Source organism: Bos taurus, chromosome 11, assembly GCF_002263795.3.
Source record: "Bos taurus isolate L1 Dominette 01449 registration number 42190680 breed Hereford chromosome 11, ARS-UCD2.0, whole genome shotgun sequence".
Lineage (NCBI taxonomy): Eukaryota > Metazoa > Chordata > Mammalia > Artiodactyla > Bovidae > Bos > Bos taurus.
The window spans coordinates 26,438,581-26,457,007 of NC_037338.1; the positions used below are offsets into that span (position 1 = coordinate 26,438,581).

The following is an 18,427-nucleotide window of genomic DNA, read 5'->3' on the forward strand; positions in this document are numbered from 1 at the left end:
CTTCTGAACTTCATAGGGGCCCTGCTTTTATGAACACATGATTATTTAGATCAGTTAGAATACAGTTTATTCAGTTAGAGCTTTTGTTTAGTTACGTTTTTTTTTTTAGATATTTTAAAGATAATGCCTGACCTCTTGGACAACCTTTTTTTTTGTATTTATTTTATTTATTTGGCTGTGTCGATCTTAGTTGCAGCACGCAGGATCTTTCAGTTGCCACGTGCAAGCTCTTAGCTGCAACATGTGGAATCTAGTTCCCCGACCAGAGCTCAAACCCCCAGCCTCCTGCATTGGGAGCACAGTCTTAGCCGCTGGACCACCAGGGAAGTCTCGACTTGACTGTTCCTGTTTCCTCTCAATGACGTGTTTACAACCATCTCTGGAGATGGCAATCTTCCAGTGTGACTACTTTCAAACCCTTACGTTGATTTCTGTTGTTTCTGTCTTAAAGGATGGCTTTTGGTGTACTCGTCTCCAGACCTGTCCTGATGGTGGTAAACACTGATCATGCAGTTAATACTTTGAGAATGGAACATGGGAATTTACCATTTTCTGTTAGGTGCCTATGTAGACAAATGATTTAATCCCTTTCTTTAGGATCCTTTCAAACTCATGGGAATGCTCATTTTGGAACTGGGGATCGCTGAACAGCCAATTCTACTATGTTAACTGCAGCAGTTGAGAATTAACAATCGTGTCACACATGTGTGAACTTCCTTTCCATATACATATACTTGTGATCCCTAATCTGTCTCTTTCTGTACTACCATGAAGATGGCCTTAATTGGGAAAATACCGTAATAACCATTGCCATTATATATATAAAACTTGTAAGTTCTTGGGTATAGTTACAAAATAAAATTGTAAAGCACTAATCTCAGACAATATGCTTTTACACATTTCACAATTTACAAATAATTTAAAAATGGAACCAAGCAGAGCCCAGTAAAACACAGTAATAGAAAGTTATAAAGCGGCATTTCATATCAGTAGAGAAAAGAGGACTCATTCAGTATATGATGTTAGGACAATTAAATAGATTTTTAACATAGCATAGAAAAATTCAAAATAAATATGTACATATTTAGTTGATCAAAGTAATAGAAAATATAGGAAATATTTTTAATAATGTTAGAGGAGAAGGATGGGTTTTATCTACTGCCAGACAGTATACTCAGCAGCTAGTAAATATGTTGACCCCAAAAAGAACTCCCTGAAAAGGGGCCACATACATTCATGAAAAAGGGGTCTTTTACAATTCATGATCCACACAAAGATATAAATATTCTAACATTTGATATATCTATCTTAAGGTCAAAATACAATTTTGAAAGACTAATAAAGCTGAACATGTGAAACTTCCATACAGCAAAAGACATTATACAAAACTAAGAAACAAAAGAGCGGTAAAATATTGACAAAACAGAGCAGAGTCACTGTCCACCATGTGTTCAAATTTATCAGTCAAAAAGGAAAAAATACAATAGAAAAGCGGGCAAAGGACATGAACACGCACTCATGAAAAATGCTTCACTCGATTTTTACAATTCAATTTTAAATGAGATATTTTCACAAAGCAGAACGATCGTTCTTAAGATGAATATGGCTGTGGGAAACCAGACACTCTCAGGCACTGCTGGTACCACGTTGCCAGAGAGCTCTCTGCCCAGCATTTTAATGTGCAATCAGCCTGGCAATTCAAGTCTAGAAAATGATCCTACAGAAATACTGGCATGGAGGCACAGGTGTTTGTGATAGCACTGTAATACCAAGAAGTTGAAAGCTATCTAAATGTCCTTGAAGAAGAAATGGTGAAATAAATTACAATCCTTCCACACACTGGAATACTTCTATGAAGCCACTGTTCTAAAGAATGAGATAGGTCAACACAGACCGACATGTAAAGATGCTCTGTAACATATTGTTGGTTTTGTTGTTCAGTCGCTAAGTCGTGTCCAACTGCAATCCCATGGACTGCAGCACCCCAGCTCCCCTGTCCTTCATCTCCTGGAGTTTGCTCAAACTCATGTCCATTGAGTCAGTGATTAATCATTTAGTGATTTATGCAACAGTATACATGGAATGCCCTTTTTAAATTATATAACTCATAAATCTATATATTAGAAGAATAAACATGTGCCTGTCTCTAGGGAGTAAAAATATTACCCTCAAGGGTTCATTAGATTCCCTCTAGGGAATGTAATGTAATCGCTCATATTACATCTATAAATCTAAGGTTTTCAAGCCCTTAAAAAACAATCATCATTTGAGAAAAGACCCCATTTTTATAAGAGCTGTATGTTTTCTCCCCACTACCCCAAAGCACTTGCCCAAAGTCAAGAAGTCAAGTGGGTCCAGACTCTGTCCTTGCCCTGCAGTGTGAGGTGACATTTCTACCCAGAGGCTTAACTTGTGAGATTAAAATTCACAGCTTGACGACTTCATGTAACGATGGGGATCGCTCTTCACTGTACGGGAGACAAGAACACACATAGCAACTAGTAAACATGTTGTGTAAACCCCCAAAGGAAGAACCAGAAATAGGCAGAACATATTCTCCAAGGGGATCCTATGACAACTCACAAGCCACACAAAAATATAAATATGTTACCATCACACACATTCCCACAAGCCCCGCCAACAAGATTCGCTCGTCAGCTCTGCGCTGTCTCTACTGGCCACTCAGGGAGGCAAGGTGTAGTCAAACCAACAAGCCCCTACTTGGCACGTGCGATGTCACCAGTTGGCGTGGGAGCACCGTGGGGATCCACGGGTCCCGACGGCCCGGGACTTAGAGTGGCTTCTTCATTCACCTCCAAGAAAGCAGTGGTCTCTTTAGGAGAAGTGGATTTCTTCCTATGGCGGGCTTCTTGACAACTGGGCTTCTCGTTTCCGTGTTTGTTCTTCAATCTCCTCTTGTACATCTTATATGCTAAATGTTAAAACACACCAGTACTTAAAAATCACTTTGGCAAAGACTGTAATTTGGTAACATTGTACACGGGTCAAAACTTAGGGGGTTTGTTTGCTTTGGATCACGTATGTATAAACACACGGGGAAAGAGAGGAAGAAGAGAAAACTAGAACAAAATAATTCAGTGTATCAGGATGGCTATTTCTGTCTGGAATGAACCTTCTGTGATTGAGACACTCATCAGATTGCTGACAACTCTTCCATCTATCCATCCGTTCATCCAGTCATTCCTTCACTCAGTTCATCGGCAACTCCTGTGGATTGCTTACTAGGGATCAGGTGCTCCCCTGGTGCTTCTGTGACTGGGAACGGACCAAGCATATTCCTTCAGAAACAGTCTCACCATGAGAAGGTCGTAAAATTTGGATCTAAGACCAGGGTTTTACTCTTCTAGAATATATCTTGTGGGAAAAGTAAACCCTGGTGTTCCTTATACTGATTGTTCTGTCAGTAATCAGTATATAATCAGTTTTATGAGTAATCGTTGAGGCTTAGTCGAATCTGTACTGTGACAATAAATTCACAATGGCTAAGATTAATCTATCAGTCTATATATTTTAAATTTAACCTCTGTGACCCTGAATAATGATAGGGATGGGTAAGCACATATGTGCTGTGCTGTGCTTAGTTGCTCAGTCATGTCCGACTCTGTGACCTCTGCACTGTAGCCTGCCAGACTCCTCTGTCCGTGGGATTCTCCAGGCAAGAATATTGGAGTGGGTTGCCATGCCTTCCTCCAGAGGATCCTCTCAACCCAGGGATCAAACCCAGGTTTCCCACGTTGCAGGCAGATTCTTTACTGTCTGAGCCATCAGGGAAGCCCAAGGACATATATATGTAATTTTTTTAAAATGTATGTGTATGAATTATGGAGAAGGCAATGGCACCCCCACTCCAGTACTCTTGCCTGGAAAATCCCATGGACGGAGGAGCCTGGTAGGCTGCAGTCCATGGGGTCGCTAAGAGTTGGACACGACTGAGCGGGACTTCACTTTCACTTTTCACTTTCACGCACCGGAGGAAGAAATGGCAACCCAGTGGCCTGCCATCTATGGGGTCGCAGAGAGTTGGACACGACTGAAGCGACTTAGCAGCAGCAGCAGCAGTATGCATTATATTTCACAGCCATTCAGCACAATTCTTAGTCACAGAAGTACTGTGAAATAACATTTGGAATATTTCTTAATAAAACATAACGTCATTTTTGAGATTAAATAATTGCTCATGGACAGTTCTGAGAGTGCATTGTTTCTTTGCAAAGCATACTGGTTTGTAAGCTCACTTTCACAGTTTTTTTTTTAATATTTTTCTGTGAAACTTCCACTTCTGGCACAGGATCTTGTTTATACATTTATGTTCCCTAGAAATGTCATGCTAAAAATGTATCACAAGGGCAGTCCATGTAGATTCATGTTGAAAAAGGAGTTTGTGAACTGGGTGAACAATTTTCAGTCACGCCTACACACTGGGGTCTTTACGTACCAGCAACCATGAAAAACCCATTCAGCATCTGGAAAAGTCCATAGGCCAATACGAAGCCAAATATCTGGACCAGTTGCTCTGCAGTGAAGGATAACTGCAGCATGGTGAAGCACATCTGAACATTCTGAGTTCCAGTTTCTAAGGAAATTGTCCTGCACCTACCAAGACAAAAATTTTATGCACCAGCAGTAAGGATTATACAAAAATCTTCTCTTACGTATAGTAATAAGTGCAAGCCAGGAGCTGAGACTACCAAAAGTGCTTACTACAAATGCTTCAATAATTATTTGATGAGTACCTACTCGGTAGGCGGTCTCTTAAGAAGCACCTCTTGAATGGGGCTCTACCAACCTCCCCTAGGAATCTGGGTGAAAAGACAAGATACACGGAAACAACACACGACCAAGCATGATGACGGGTCAGGGAGATGGTGCAAAAATTCAGAAAAGTGGCGTAAATGCCACTTTTAGAGAAGGCTTCACAGAAGAAGGGTGGGATTAAAGGATGGACAGGGAAAGAGGCATTTAATGTGGGAAATGGTTGTTTGGGGACAGGCATGAGTGTGGCCTGGTCAGTAAGCACTGCTCATGCTCTAAGCCAGCCTGTGGGAAGTGAAGGACGAGGAGGTGAGAATGGAAAATTGAGTCAGAGACAAAACAGTGTAAACTAAAGAATCTGCCTGCCAATGCAGGACACTCAGCTTCCATCCCTGCGTTGGGAAGATCCCCTGGAGAAGGAAATGGCAACCCACTCCAGTATTCTTGCCTACAAAATCCCATGGGCAGAGGAGCTTGGCAAGCCACAGCCTATGGGGTCGCAGAGAGTCAGACACGACTGAGCAACCAAACAGCAACCTAAATGACACTTGAAAATAAACGGGGCTTCTCCAGTGTCTCAGTGAGGAATCTGCCTACCAGTGCAGGAGATGTGGGTTTGATCCCTGGGTCAGGAAGATCCCACATGGTGCGGGACAACTAAGCCTGTGAGTCACGACTACTGAGCCAGTGCTCTAGAGCCCAGGAGTCACAACTGCTGAAGCCCACTCACCCTAGAGTCTGTGCTCCACAACCAGGGAGCCACCGCACTGAGAAGCCTGTGCACTGCAACCAGAGAGCAGCCCTCATGGCGACGAAGACCCAGCATGGCCAAATAAATAAATAAAATTATTTTTTAAAAAAAGAAACATAAAAATCCTATGTGAAAACCAAATGTCTGCAATGAAGTCTTTCGTGAAAGGGTTTAGTAATAAGTTTTGTATACTTTTCTCTGTTTGATTTGTTTTCAAAGGAAGAGAGGAAGGGAGGAAGGAAGGAAGAGCAGGAAGGAGAAAAAAGGAAAACCTAGGCAGGACCTTGGAGGCTGGGTTAGGCAGCTTCATCTTTTCCAGTTTCCAAAGGGCATCTTGAGGTTTTCACAGATGGCAGAAGAGAGGACAGAGGCATGTGATAAGGCAGCTCCTCTACCCACACTGGCTTCCCAGGTGGCTGTCGTGGTAAAGAACCTGCCTGCCAATTCAGGAGACTTAAGAGACAAGGGTTCAATCCCTGGGTCTGGAAGATCCCCTGGAGAAGGGCATGGCAACCCACTCCAGTATTCTTGTCTGGAGAATCCCATGGACAGAGGATCCTGGTGGGCTGTGGTCCACGGGGTTGCAAAGAATCGAACATGATGGAAGTGACTTAGCACGCTACGCAAACTGGACTGAGATGTGAAGGTGACAAGGTGTGTAATGTGGGAGTAAACCTATTATCACTAGTACAGGGCAAATTCAGTGGCCCTGATTTTATTTCTAATTATCCTGTTTCTTGTTATGCTTTCTGCAGATTACTCTCACTTCTTTCAGAGACCTTGTCCATAACTTGACATGATTAAGCTATACAGCTGTACCTCATACCTGGACCATTCACAAAGCAAATGCAGTATCTCAGTCCTGATATTTCTCAAGCCATCAAGTATGGAAAAAAACAAGACTGTTGACTACACTCTGCCATAGGAATCCTTCTCTCCAGACTCAATTATATTTCAAATCCTCAACAGTCTGTGTTCCTAAGGACAGTCAGCCCATGGATTCAACCAACCTCAGATCAAAAATATTTTGGAAAAGAAAAATTGTGCAAGGTTTCTAAAAGCAAAACTTGAACTTGCCTCGCAGGCAACTATTTATGTAGCATTTACATTGTGTTAGGTATTATAAGTCATCTAGAGACAAGTACATGGAAGATGTGCATGCATGCTCAGTCACTAAGTTGTGTCCAAGTCTTTTGCAGTCTCATGGACTGCAACCCACCAGGCTCCTCTGTCCATGGGACTTCCCAGGCAAAAATACTGGAGGCGGTTGCCATGCCCTCCTCCAGGGGATAGTCCCGACCCAGGAATTGAATCTGTGTTTCCTGTACTGCAGGCGGCCCTTACCATTGAGCCACCTGGGAAGACCTATGGAAGATGTACATAGGTTAAATGCAAATACTATGTTATTTTATATAAGGAAGTTGAGCACCCTTGGAGTTGGAGTCTGGTATCTTCAGGGGATCCTGGAACCAGCCCCCTGCAGATATGGCTGTACTGACCTTGTAAAAAAAAAAAAAAACCCAGGTCCAAATCTTAACTCCACCACATTCTGGTTCTATGAACTTGGTCAGATTACTTCTCCAAAGGGTTTGCTCATCTGTAGAATGGGTAACCAAGAGTATCTACCTCTTAGACTTGCAGCAAGAAGTAAATGAGATACACTTGGCAGAAGTGAAGTCGCTCAGTCGTGTCCGACTCTTGCGATTCTGTGGACTGTAGCCCACCAGGCTCCTCCGTCCATGGGATTCTCCAGGCAAGAATTCTGGAGTGGGTTGCCATTTCCTTCTCCAGGGGATCTTCCTGACCCAGGGATCGAACCCAGGTCTCCCGCACTGCAGGCAGACGCTTTAACCTCTGAGCCACTTGGCAGAGCCTCACCAACTATTTGGTACCATCCTGAATGTTTCCCAAGTAGACAAAAACATAAAGCTGATTAAAAGTCTCCCACTTCATGTTTTTAAATACATATATGTGTCTATTCTGTTTCTTGGATAATATTTTACCAAGGATCAAAAGAAGAAACCCTAGAATTTAAATGGGGAGATCTACATATCACAGTGGATTTCTTCTTAAATTGACAATGTTTGTGATGTGCTAAGTTGCTTCAGTCATGTCTGACTCTTTGTAACCCCATGGACAGTAGCCTGCCAGGCTCCTCTGTCCATGGAATTCTCCAGGCAAGCATACTGGAGTGGGTTGCCATTACCTACTCCAGGGGATCTTCCCGACCCAGGGATCAAACCCATGTCACTCTCCTCTCCTGCATTGGCAGGCTGATTCTTTACCACTAGCACCACCTGGAAATCCCCAACAATGTTTAGGTTGTAAACAAAGTACCAGTTAACATGAAAAAAAAAAAAAAAATCCCCAAACATCACTTTGGGAATTTAATGGCACAGTTTATTTTTCAATAATACTTTTCTGATTTGAAAAGTAGTATATATTCATTATGCATCAAAAAATTTAGATAATATATCAAGGAAATATTAAGAAACTAAAATTACTCTTCATCCCACTACTCAAAATTAAACATTTATCATAGTGGTGGTTTAGTCACTCAATTGTGTCTGACTCTTTGAGAGCCCATGAACTATAGCCTGCCTTCCAGGCTCAGCTGACCATGGAATTTTCCAGGCAAGAATACTGGAATGGGTTGCCATTTCCTTCCCCAGGGGATCTTCCTAACCCAGGGACCAAAACCCATTTCTCCTGCATTGCAGGCGGTCTCCTGCATTGTAGGCAAGTTCTTTACTGACTGAGCCATGCAGGAAGCCAAAATATTTTTGTTTATGTGACTGCACAGAGTTTTAGTAGTGACATGCAAACTTTTAGCTGCAACTTGTAGGATCTAGTTCCCTGACCAGGGATTGAACCCAGGCCCAATGCATTGGGAGTGAGGAGTATTAGCTGCTGGACAACCCGGGAAGTCCAATTAGCCTATGGTATATTTCGTCCAATATTTTCCTAAGCATAAAATTTTTCTATTTTCTTCTACAAATGGGAATCAAAATGCATACTGTTTCCTGCTCCTTTTAAACTTATTTCAAGTATTTTCCAAAAGCATTAAAATGGATGAATTATAGTACTCACATAGACACAGTCATGAATTAAATATCTCTTTTGTCAGATATTTAAACTGTCTCTATTTTTTATATTCACACATAACACTGAAATTAATATCCTTGTACATCAGTATTTGTTTGTTTATCTGATTTGCTAGCTTCAGGACAGATTTCTAGAAATAAAGTCACTGAATTAATAGCTATAAATATTTATAAGGCTGTTGATATGACTAAATAGCCTTCCAGAGAGTTTGTGCCAAATTATGTTCCCACCAACACTGTATGATAATGCTCATCTCATTGACAGGCAAAACAGTATGGAATGTTATCATTTATAATATTTTATAATGTTTATTTCATGTAAGGATGGGCATGATAAAGGCCAGAAATGGTAAGGACCTAACAGAAGCAAAAGAGATTAAGAAGAGGGGGCAAGAATACACAGAAGAACTACACAAAAAAATCTTAATTACCCAGATAACCACAATGGTATGGTCACTCACCTAGAACCAGACATCCTGGAATGTCAAATCAAGTGGACCTTAGGAAGCACTACTACTATCAGAGCTTATGGAGGTGATGGAATTCCAGTTGAAGCTATTTAAAATCCTAAAAGATGATGCTGTTAAAGTGCTGCACTTTATGTGAGCAAATTTGGAAAACTCAGCAGTGGCCACTGGGTCAGTTTTCATTCCAATCCCAAAGAAAGACAATGCCAAAGAATGTTCAAACCATACAACTGCACTCATTTCACATGCTGGCAAGGTTATGTTCAAAATCCTTCAAGCTCAGCTTCAGTAGTATATGAATCAAGAACTTCCAGGTGTACAAGCTGGATTCAGAAAAGGCAGAGGAGCCAGAGATCAACTTGCCAACATTCACTGGATCACAGAAAAACAAGGGAGAGATGATCAGTGTAATATGATAGACAAGCCTGATCAAGTGCATGATTGCCATTTGAGTCAGTCAGATCATCACGTGATCAGTAGTATGATCACCGACTTAGCTAGACGACACCGAGAGGAGAGACAATGCAGTATAGCCACCAGATCAGTTTCCTGATCATTCCGATCTGATCCATGTGATGATCATCCTCGAGCTCAGTGCATGCGCAGTCAAATGATCAGTGCATAGATAGCCCCTGATCAAGGTGCATCATCAGTCACGTCTTCATTTGCATGATCAAGTCACCTGATCCAGGCATCGGATCAGCTACGTAATCAGTGCATGACAGCCAGGTGATCAGTTGCAATGAATCTCACAGTTGTTAACTGTATGATCATAGCCACGTGAATCAGTGCATGAATCAGTCACGTGATTCAGTGTAATAATCAACCACCGGGAATCAATGCATGGTAGCCAACAGATTTCAGTGCATGATCAGTCACGTGATCAGTGCATGATCTATCTGGTGATCAGTGTTTTGATATCCACGCGTGATCAGATTATGTGCAGCTCATATGTTCAGTGCATGAATTAGCTACGTGATCAAGTGCATGATTCAGCCACGATGAAGAACAATGAGCATGGAATCACCGTGCAATTGACACAGAGGAACTACGTGAAGAGTAGATCTTAGAGCATGATCAACCAACACATATCAGTGCATGATCAGCCACGTAATCAGTGCATCGATCGCCGTGATCACTGGTATGATAGCAACACGTCATAGTGCATGTGCATGACGTGAATAGTGTGTGATCTATCATGGGTTTCAGTGCATGATAGACAAAGTTTCAATGCCTATGATGTCTTGAAAGCTGCATGCTCAGTACGATGAAGCCGTGCATGAGTCAGCCAGGATCAGTGTTCAGATAGGCCACGTGATCATTGCCTAAATTATGGATCAGTGCATGTGTAGGTCACGTGATTAATGCATCGGGCAGTCACGTGATCGAGTGATGATCAGCTACGTATTCAGTGCAGATGATACACTACGTGATCAGTTGAATGATAGCACGTGATCAGTGCTGATCAGTACGGTGATAGTTGGCATAATAGCAACCTGATCAGTGATGAGAATGACGTGTATTAGTGCATTAATCACCACGTGATCAGTGTCGATCAGAGAACCGTGATAGTGCATGATAAGCAACGTGATCTAGGTGCATCCCCTGTGATCATGAGCAAGAGGATGCACGAGATGTATCCATAGCGGTGATCAGTATGCCAAGTTTAGTCAGGACAGACGTGATCAGTATATGATCAACACCTAGCAGTGCATGATCTTCGACACATGATAGTGCATGACAGCCACGTGATGCTGCTGCAAGTCTCGTGATCAGTGTATGATCAGTCTGGATCAGTATGATGATTAGTTACGTGATAATGTATGATAGCCAACACGTGATATGATGATAGCATCGTTGATCTAGTGATGATCAGTTCACGTGATCAGTGCATGCGCAGCACTTTCTTGATTCAGTGTATTCCGTATAGCGTGTCAGGATGCACATACGTGATCAGAGTATGATATGCTTCGTGACTCTAGATGCACGGATAGTCAAGCATTTCAGATTGAAGAATGCATGATCAGTACGACGTGGAATGATGAATGATTAGCCATGTGATCAGTGCTGATCACCACGTGATCAGTGCATGATCAGCACGTTATCAGTGCATGGCAAAGTCAGACGGAATATCGTATGTAACAGGTTCCTGATAGGTGCTATGATGAGCCCACGTGAACAGCCCATGATAGCAGCTGAAAGAGGCATAGATGAGATCAGTTGACTAGTGTGATATCCGCTTATCAGTGTGTGATCAGCCACGTGATCAGTTTATGATCAGCCACAGTAATCAAGTGCATGATACGCAATGTGATTAATGCATGATAGTCACGTGATCATGTATGATCAGCCAACGTAATCAGTGCAGTCATGGTCTCGTGATCAAGTGTATATCAGCTTCGTCATCAAGTGCATGATCAAGCCACGTTAACAGTCGATGATCAGCCACGTGAAGAGTGCCTGATCAGTCACGTGATCAGTGTATGATAGCCAGGTTATCAGTGCACGTCAGCCACGTGTAGTGGTATGATCAGCAGTGATCAGTGCATGCACGGTCCGTGAATCAGTGTATGATCAGCCACGTTATCAGTGCATGATCAGCCATGTGATCATGCTGATCACGCACGTGAACACTGCGTGCTCAGTCAATGATCAGGCCTACTGAGCTGCGTTTTTCCTGTCTGCTAGCTGCTTGACAATTGCCAGCTGAGCCGTCTGATTCCTGCCTATTCAGCTCATTGATGATATCAGCTGAGCAGCATGATCATCACACAGCTGAGAACCATGATTAATTGCCTGCTGATTGTGTGATTCGTGCTGCTAGCTCTTTGGTTATTGCCTCCTGAGGACACATCATCAGTGCATGGTAGCATGTGAACAGTTCTTGATCAGTCACATGATCAGCACCATTCAGACACGAGATCACTAAAGCTAGTCTGAGTGATCAATTCATGTTTCGCCAATGGATTTAGTGGATGATCAGCCACGTGATAAGTGCATGAACATTCAAGTTATACTGCATGCACAATCAAGTGATCACTGCATGACAGCCATGTGATCTGTTTCATGATCAGTCTCGTGATTAGTGTATGACAGCCAGTGAGCAGTGGCATGATAGCACGAGTGACCAGTACATGATTAATCAGTGCATATCAGTCACGTAATCAGTCATGATCAGACAGGTGATCATGCATCATAGCCATTTTTTTAGTGCATGATCCGTCACTTTATCAGTGTATGATGATCCATGTGATTAGTGCAGTGCACAGCAGTACAGTGATCAGTGAATGATAGCCATGTGATCAGGGCATGATCAAGCACGTGATCAGAGTATGATCAGCCACGTGAACAGTGCGTGCTCAGTCACGTGATCAGGGCCTACTGAGCGCGTTTTACCTGTCTGCTCAGTGCTTCATAACTGCCAGCTGAGCTGCGTAATACTGCCTGCTCATCTGCTTGACATTTGCCAGCTGATTCCTGCCTGCTCAGTGCTGGATTATTGCCAGCTGAGCTGCGTGATTCCTGCCTGCTCATCTGCTTGACTTTTGCCAGCTGGGCCGGTGGATTCCTGCCCGCTCAGCTGCTTGATTATTGCCAGTGAGCTGCATGAACCTGCTGCTCATCTGCTTGACTTTTGCCAGCTGAGCTGTGTGATTCCTGCTGCTCAGCTGCTTGATTATTGGCCAGCTGAGCATCATGATTCATCACAACTGATGTCCAATATTGCCTACTGATTGCGTGACTTTTGCCTGCTCAGCTCTTTGATTATTGCTGCTGAGGCAATCATCAGTGCATGATCAGGCACGTGACAGTGCATGATCAATGACGTGATCAGTGTATGATAAGACACGTGATCAGTGCATGATTGCCATGTGATAGTGCATGATCAGCCCCGTAATCAGTGCATGATAAGACACCTGACCAGTGGATGATCAGCAACAGTGATTAGTGCATGATCAGCCACATGAAGAGTGCATGATCAGTGACGTGATCAGTGTATGATAAGACAGGTGTATCAGTGCATGATTGCCATGGATCAGTGCATGATCAGTCACGTGATCAGTGTATGATCAACCACCGGGATCATGCAAGATAGCCACCAGATCAGTTCCTGATCATCCACGTGATCCGTGTTATGATCATCCTCGAGATCCGTGCATGTCAGTCAAAGATTAGTGCAAGTAGCCACGTGATCAGTGATGATCAGTCACGTCTTCAGTGCATGATCAATCACGTGATCAGTGCATGATCAGCTACGTGATCAGTGCATGATAGCCAGGTGATCAGTGCATGATCAGTCACGGTGATCAGTGCATGATAGCCATGTGATCAGTGCATGATCAGTCCATGATCAGTGTAATGATCACCACGGATCAATGCAATGATAGCCAACAGATCAGTGCATGATCAGTCCACGTGATCATGTGATCAACCACGGATCAATGCATGATAGCCACCAGATCAGTGTATGATATCCACGTGATCATTTAATGTGCAGTCATATGTTCAGTGCATGATAGCTACGTGATCAGTGCATGATCAGGCACGTGATCAGTGATGATCTGTCATGTGATAGTGCATGATAAGCACGTGATCAGTGCATGATCCACAACGTGATTAGTGCATGATCAGCCACGTGAATCTGTATGATCAGCCATGTGATCAGTGCATATTCACGACGTGATCAGTGCAAGATCAGCCAGGTAACAGTGCATGATCAGGCCATGGGATCAAGGGCATGATAGCCACGTGATCAGTGCATGATAGCCATTGTGATCAGTGATGATCAGTCACGTGATCAGTGTATGATCAACCACGGGATCAATGCATGATAGCCACCAGATCAGTGCATGATCAGTCACGTGATCAGTGCATGATCAGTCACGTGATCAGTGTATGATATCCAGTGTGTCATTAATGTGCAGTCTCAATTATGATAGCAGCTATCAGTGCATGAGTGCAGCCACGTAATCAGTGCATGATCAGGCAGAGTGATCAGTGCATGATCTGTCATGTGATCAGTGTATGATTAGCCATGTGATCAGTGCATGATCAGCCAGTGATCATTGTATGAGCAGCCATGTGATCAGTGCATGATCACCATGTGATTAGTGCATGATCAGCCACGTGATCATGCAAGTCATACCATGTAATCAGTGCAGATCATCCACGTGATCATGTATGATCAGCCCGTGATCAGTGCATGTGGGGTCACGTGATCAGTGTATGATCAGCCATGTGTTCAGTGCATGATAGACAAGTGATCAATGCATGATAGCTACGTGATCAGTGCATGCTCAGTCACATGAGCAGTGATGATCAGCCACGTGATCAGTGCATGGTAGCCACGTGATCATTGCCTACAATTCATGATGAGTGCATGTGTAGTCACGTGATTAATGCATGCGCAGTCACGTGATCAGTGTATGATCAGCCACGTATTCAGTGCATGATAACACGTTATCAGTGAATGATAGTCACGTGATCAGTGCATGATCAGTCACGTGATCAGTGCAAGCGCAGTTAGGTGATCAGTGTATGATCAGCCACGTTATCAGTGCATAAGAGCAACCTGATCAGTGCATGATAGCAACGTGATTAGTGCATATATCAGCCACGTGATCAGTGTACGATCAGACACGTGATTAGTGCAGGATCAGCCAAGTGACCATTGCATGATCGCTACCTGATCAGTGCATTATAAGCAACGTGATTAGTGCATGATCAGCCACGTGATCAGTGTTGATCAGCCACGTGATCAGTGCATGATCCACAACGTGATTAGTGCATGATCAGCCACGTGATCAGTGTGCATGATTTGCCACATGATCAGTGCATGATCAGCTACGTGATCAGTGCATGCACAGTCACGTGGATCAGTGTATGATCAGCTTCGTGATCATTCCATGATTACTTACGTGATAATGTACGATTAGCCACGTGATCAGTGCATGATAGCCACGTGATCAGTGCATGATTAGCCAGCTTATCAGTGCATATCAGTCACGTATTCAATGTTTTGATCACACACGTGATCAGTGCATGATCAGTCAGTGATCATGTATGATCAACCAGGGATCAATCAGATGATAGCGATCAGTGCATGATCAGTCACGTGATCAGTGCATGATCAGTCACTACTGTGAGTCAGTGCATGATGCACACTTATCTCAGTGCATGATCAGTCACGTATTCAATGTTTGATCACACGTGATCAGTGCATGATCAGTCAGGTGATCAGTGTATGATCAACCACGGGATCAATGCATGAATAGCCACCAGATCAGTGCATGACTCAGTCACGTGATCAGTGCATGATCTATCTCGTGATCAGTGTATGATATCCACGTGAATCAGTTTAATGGGCAGTCATATTTCAGTGCATGATAGCCACGTAATCAGTGCATGATCAGTCGCGTGATCAGTGCGTGAATCAGTAACGTGATCAGTGTATGATCAGTCAGGTGATCAATGTATGATAGCCAGCTTATCAGTTGCCATGTCAGCCACGTGTGATCAGTGTAATGATCAGAGCAGTGATCATGCATGATAGCCACGTAATCAGTGCAGGATCAGCCACGTGATCAGTGCGTGATCAGTCAAGTGATCAAGTGCATCAACAGCCATTTTTTTAGTGCATGACCGTCACTTTATCAGTGTATGTGATCCATGTGATTAGTGCATGCACAGTCAAGTGATCAGTGAATGATAGCCATGTGATCAGGGCATGATCAAGCACGTGATCAGAGTATGATCAGCCACGTGAACAGTGCGTGCTCAGTCACGTGATCAGGGCCTAACTGAAGCTGCGTTTTACCTGTTGTCCAGCTGTTCATAATGCCAGCTGAGCTGCGTATACCTTGCCTGCTCATTCTTGCTTGACATTGGGCCAGCGATTCCTGCCTCGCTCAGCTGCTTGGATATTGCCAGCTGAGCTGCGTGATTCCTGCTGCTCATTGCTGACTTTTGCGCTGGGCCGTGTGATTCTGCCACGCTCAGCTGCTTTGATTAATTGCGTGACTGCATACCTGCTGCTCATCTGCTTGAATTTTGCCACTGAGCTGTGTGGATTCCTGCATGCTCAGCTGCTTGATTAATTGCCAGCTGAGCGATCATGATTCAATCACTAATCGATGTCCATGATTATTGCGTACTGATTGCCGTGACCTTTTGCCTGCTCAGCCTCTTTGATTATTGGCCTGCTGAGGCACATCATGCAGTGCAGATCAGGCACGTGATAGTGCATGATCAATGACGTGATCAGTGTTATGAATAAGACAAGTGATGCAGTGCATGATTGCCATGTGACAGTGATGATAGCCCGTATCAGGCATGAATAGACACTGACCAGTGGATATCAGCAACGTGATTAGTGCATGATCGCCACATGAAGAGTGCATGATCAGTGACGGAATCAGTGTATGATAAGACAGCGTGATAGTGCAATGATTGCCATGTGCTCAGTGCATGATCGCTTCACGTGATCAGTGTATGAAGCAACCCACGGGAATCAATGAAGATAGCCACCAGATAGTTCCTGCATCACCACGTGATCCGTGTATGACTCCTCGAGATCTGCATGTGCAGTCAGAATGATCAGTGCAAGAATAGCCACGTGATTACCAGTGCATGATCAGTCACGTTTCAGTGCATGATCAATCACGTGAATCAAGTGCATGATCAGCTAACGTGATCGTGCAATGATAGCCAGGGATCAGTGCATGATCAGTTCACGTGATCAGTGCATGAATAGCATGTGATCAGTGCAATGATTCAGTCACTGATCAGTGCGCTATGAATCAAACAGCTATAGATCAATGCATGATAGCCAACAGATCAGTGCATGACAGTCCACGGATCAGTGTAATGATCACCAGGGGAATCAATGCATGATAGCCACCAGATTCAGTGTAATGATATCACGTGATCATAATGTGCAGTCATATGTTCAGTGCATATGCTCGTGGATCAGTGCAATGACAAGCAACGTGATCAGTGGGCATGATCTGTCATGTGATCAGTGAAATGATAAGCCACGTGATCAGTGCAATTGATCACAAACGTGATTAGTGCAATGATCAGCCCACGTGAATCATGTATGATCGAGCCATGAGGATCATGCATATTCCACACGTGATCATGCATAGATCAGCCAGGTAATCAGTGCATGATCAGCCATGGGATCAGGGCGATTGATAGCCACGTGATCATGCTGATAGCCATGTGATCGTGATGATAGTCACGTGATCAGTGTATGATCAACCACGGGATCAATGCATGATTAGCCACCGATAGTGCCATCGATCAGTCACGTGTCAGTGCATATCATCACAGCTGATCAGTGATGATATCCAGTGATCAGTTAATTGTGCAGTCATATTGTTCAGTGCATGAAGGCTTACGTGATCAGTGCATGAATCAGCCACGTAATCAGTGCATGATCGGCCAAGTGATCAGTGCATTGATCTGTCATGTGATCAGTGTAATGATCAGCCATGGTGATCAGTGCATGATTTATTGTCTTATTTGATTCTATTGTATGAGCAGCCATGTGTATCAGTCATGATCTCTCATTGTGATTAGTGTCCATTGATCTATGCCACAGTGATCAGTGCATAACGAATAGCCATGTAATCAGTGCATGATCAGCCACGTGATCACTGATGATCAGCCAACGTGATCATGCATGTGGGGTTCAGTGATCAGTGTAGATCACATTGTTTCAGTGCATGAAGAACAAGTGATCAATGCATGAATAGCTACGTGATTCAGTGATGCTCGTCACATGAGAGTGCATGATCGCCACGGATCAGTGCATGGTAGCCACGTGACATTGCTAAATTAACATGATGAGTGCAATGTGAGTCCACTGTGATTATGCATGCGCGTCACTGATCAGTGTTGGATCGCCACGTATTCAGATGCATGATAAACACGTTATCTAGTGAATATAGTCACGTGATCAGTGCATGATCAGTCACGTGATTCAGTGCCATGCGCAGTTAGGTGATCAGTGTAATGATCAGCCAACGTTTAATCAGTGCATAGAGCAACCTGATCAGTGCATGAATAAGCAACGTGATTAAGTGCATAATCAGCCCGTGAATCAGTTACGATCAGACACGTGATCAGTGAATGGATCAGCCAAGTGAACCATTGCATATGATCGCTACCTGACAGTGCATTATAAGCAACTGATTATGCATGATAGCCAGTGTAGTGTATGATCAGCCAGTGGATCAGTTATGTTGCAGCAATCATTTCAGTGCATGAAGCTATGTGATCAGTGCTGATCAGCCATAATCAGTGCATGATTCAGGCAAGCTGATCAG

The 18,427-nt window shown here is 43.5% G+C and overlaps 2 protein-coding genes across 7 annotated transcripts in view; one reads left to right on the forward strand and one right to left on the reverse strand.

Moving 5' to 3' along the window:
* PPM1B (protein phosphatase, Mg2+/Mn2+ dependent 1B) overlaps positions 1-18,427 on the forward strand; it is a 316,707-nt gene that overhangs the window by 78,435 nt on the left and 219,845 nt on the right.
* LOC540841 (solute carrier family 10 (sodium/bile acid cotransporter), member 6) overlaps positions 2,718-18,427 on the reverse strand; it is a gene marked incomplete at its 5' end in the record, with an annotated part of 28,015 nt that continues 12,305 nt past the window's right edge. Inside the window, 2 exon segments of the mRNA NM_001081738.1 lie at positions 2,718-2,932; positions 4,457-4,614. Coding sequence (NP_001075207.1) covers positions 2,718-2,932; positions 4,457-4,614 — 373 coding nt within the window.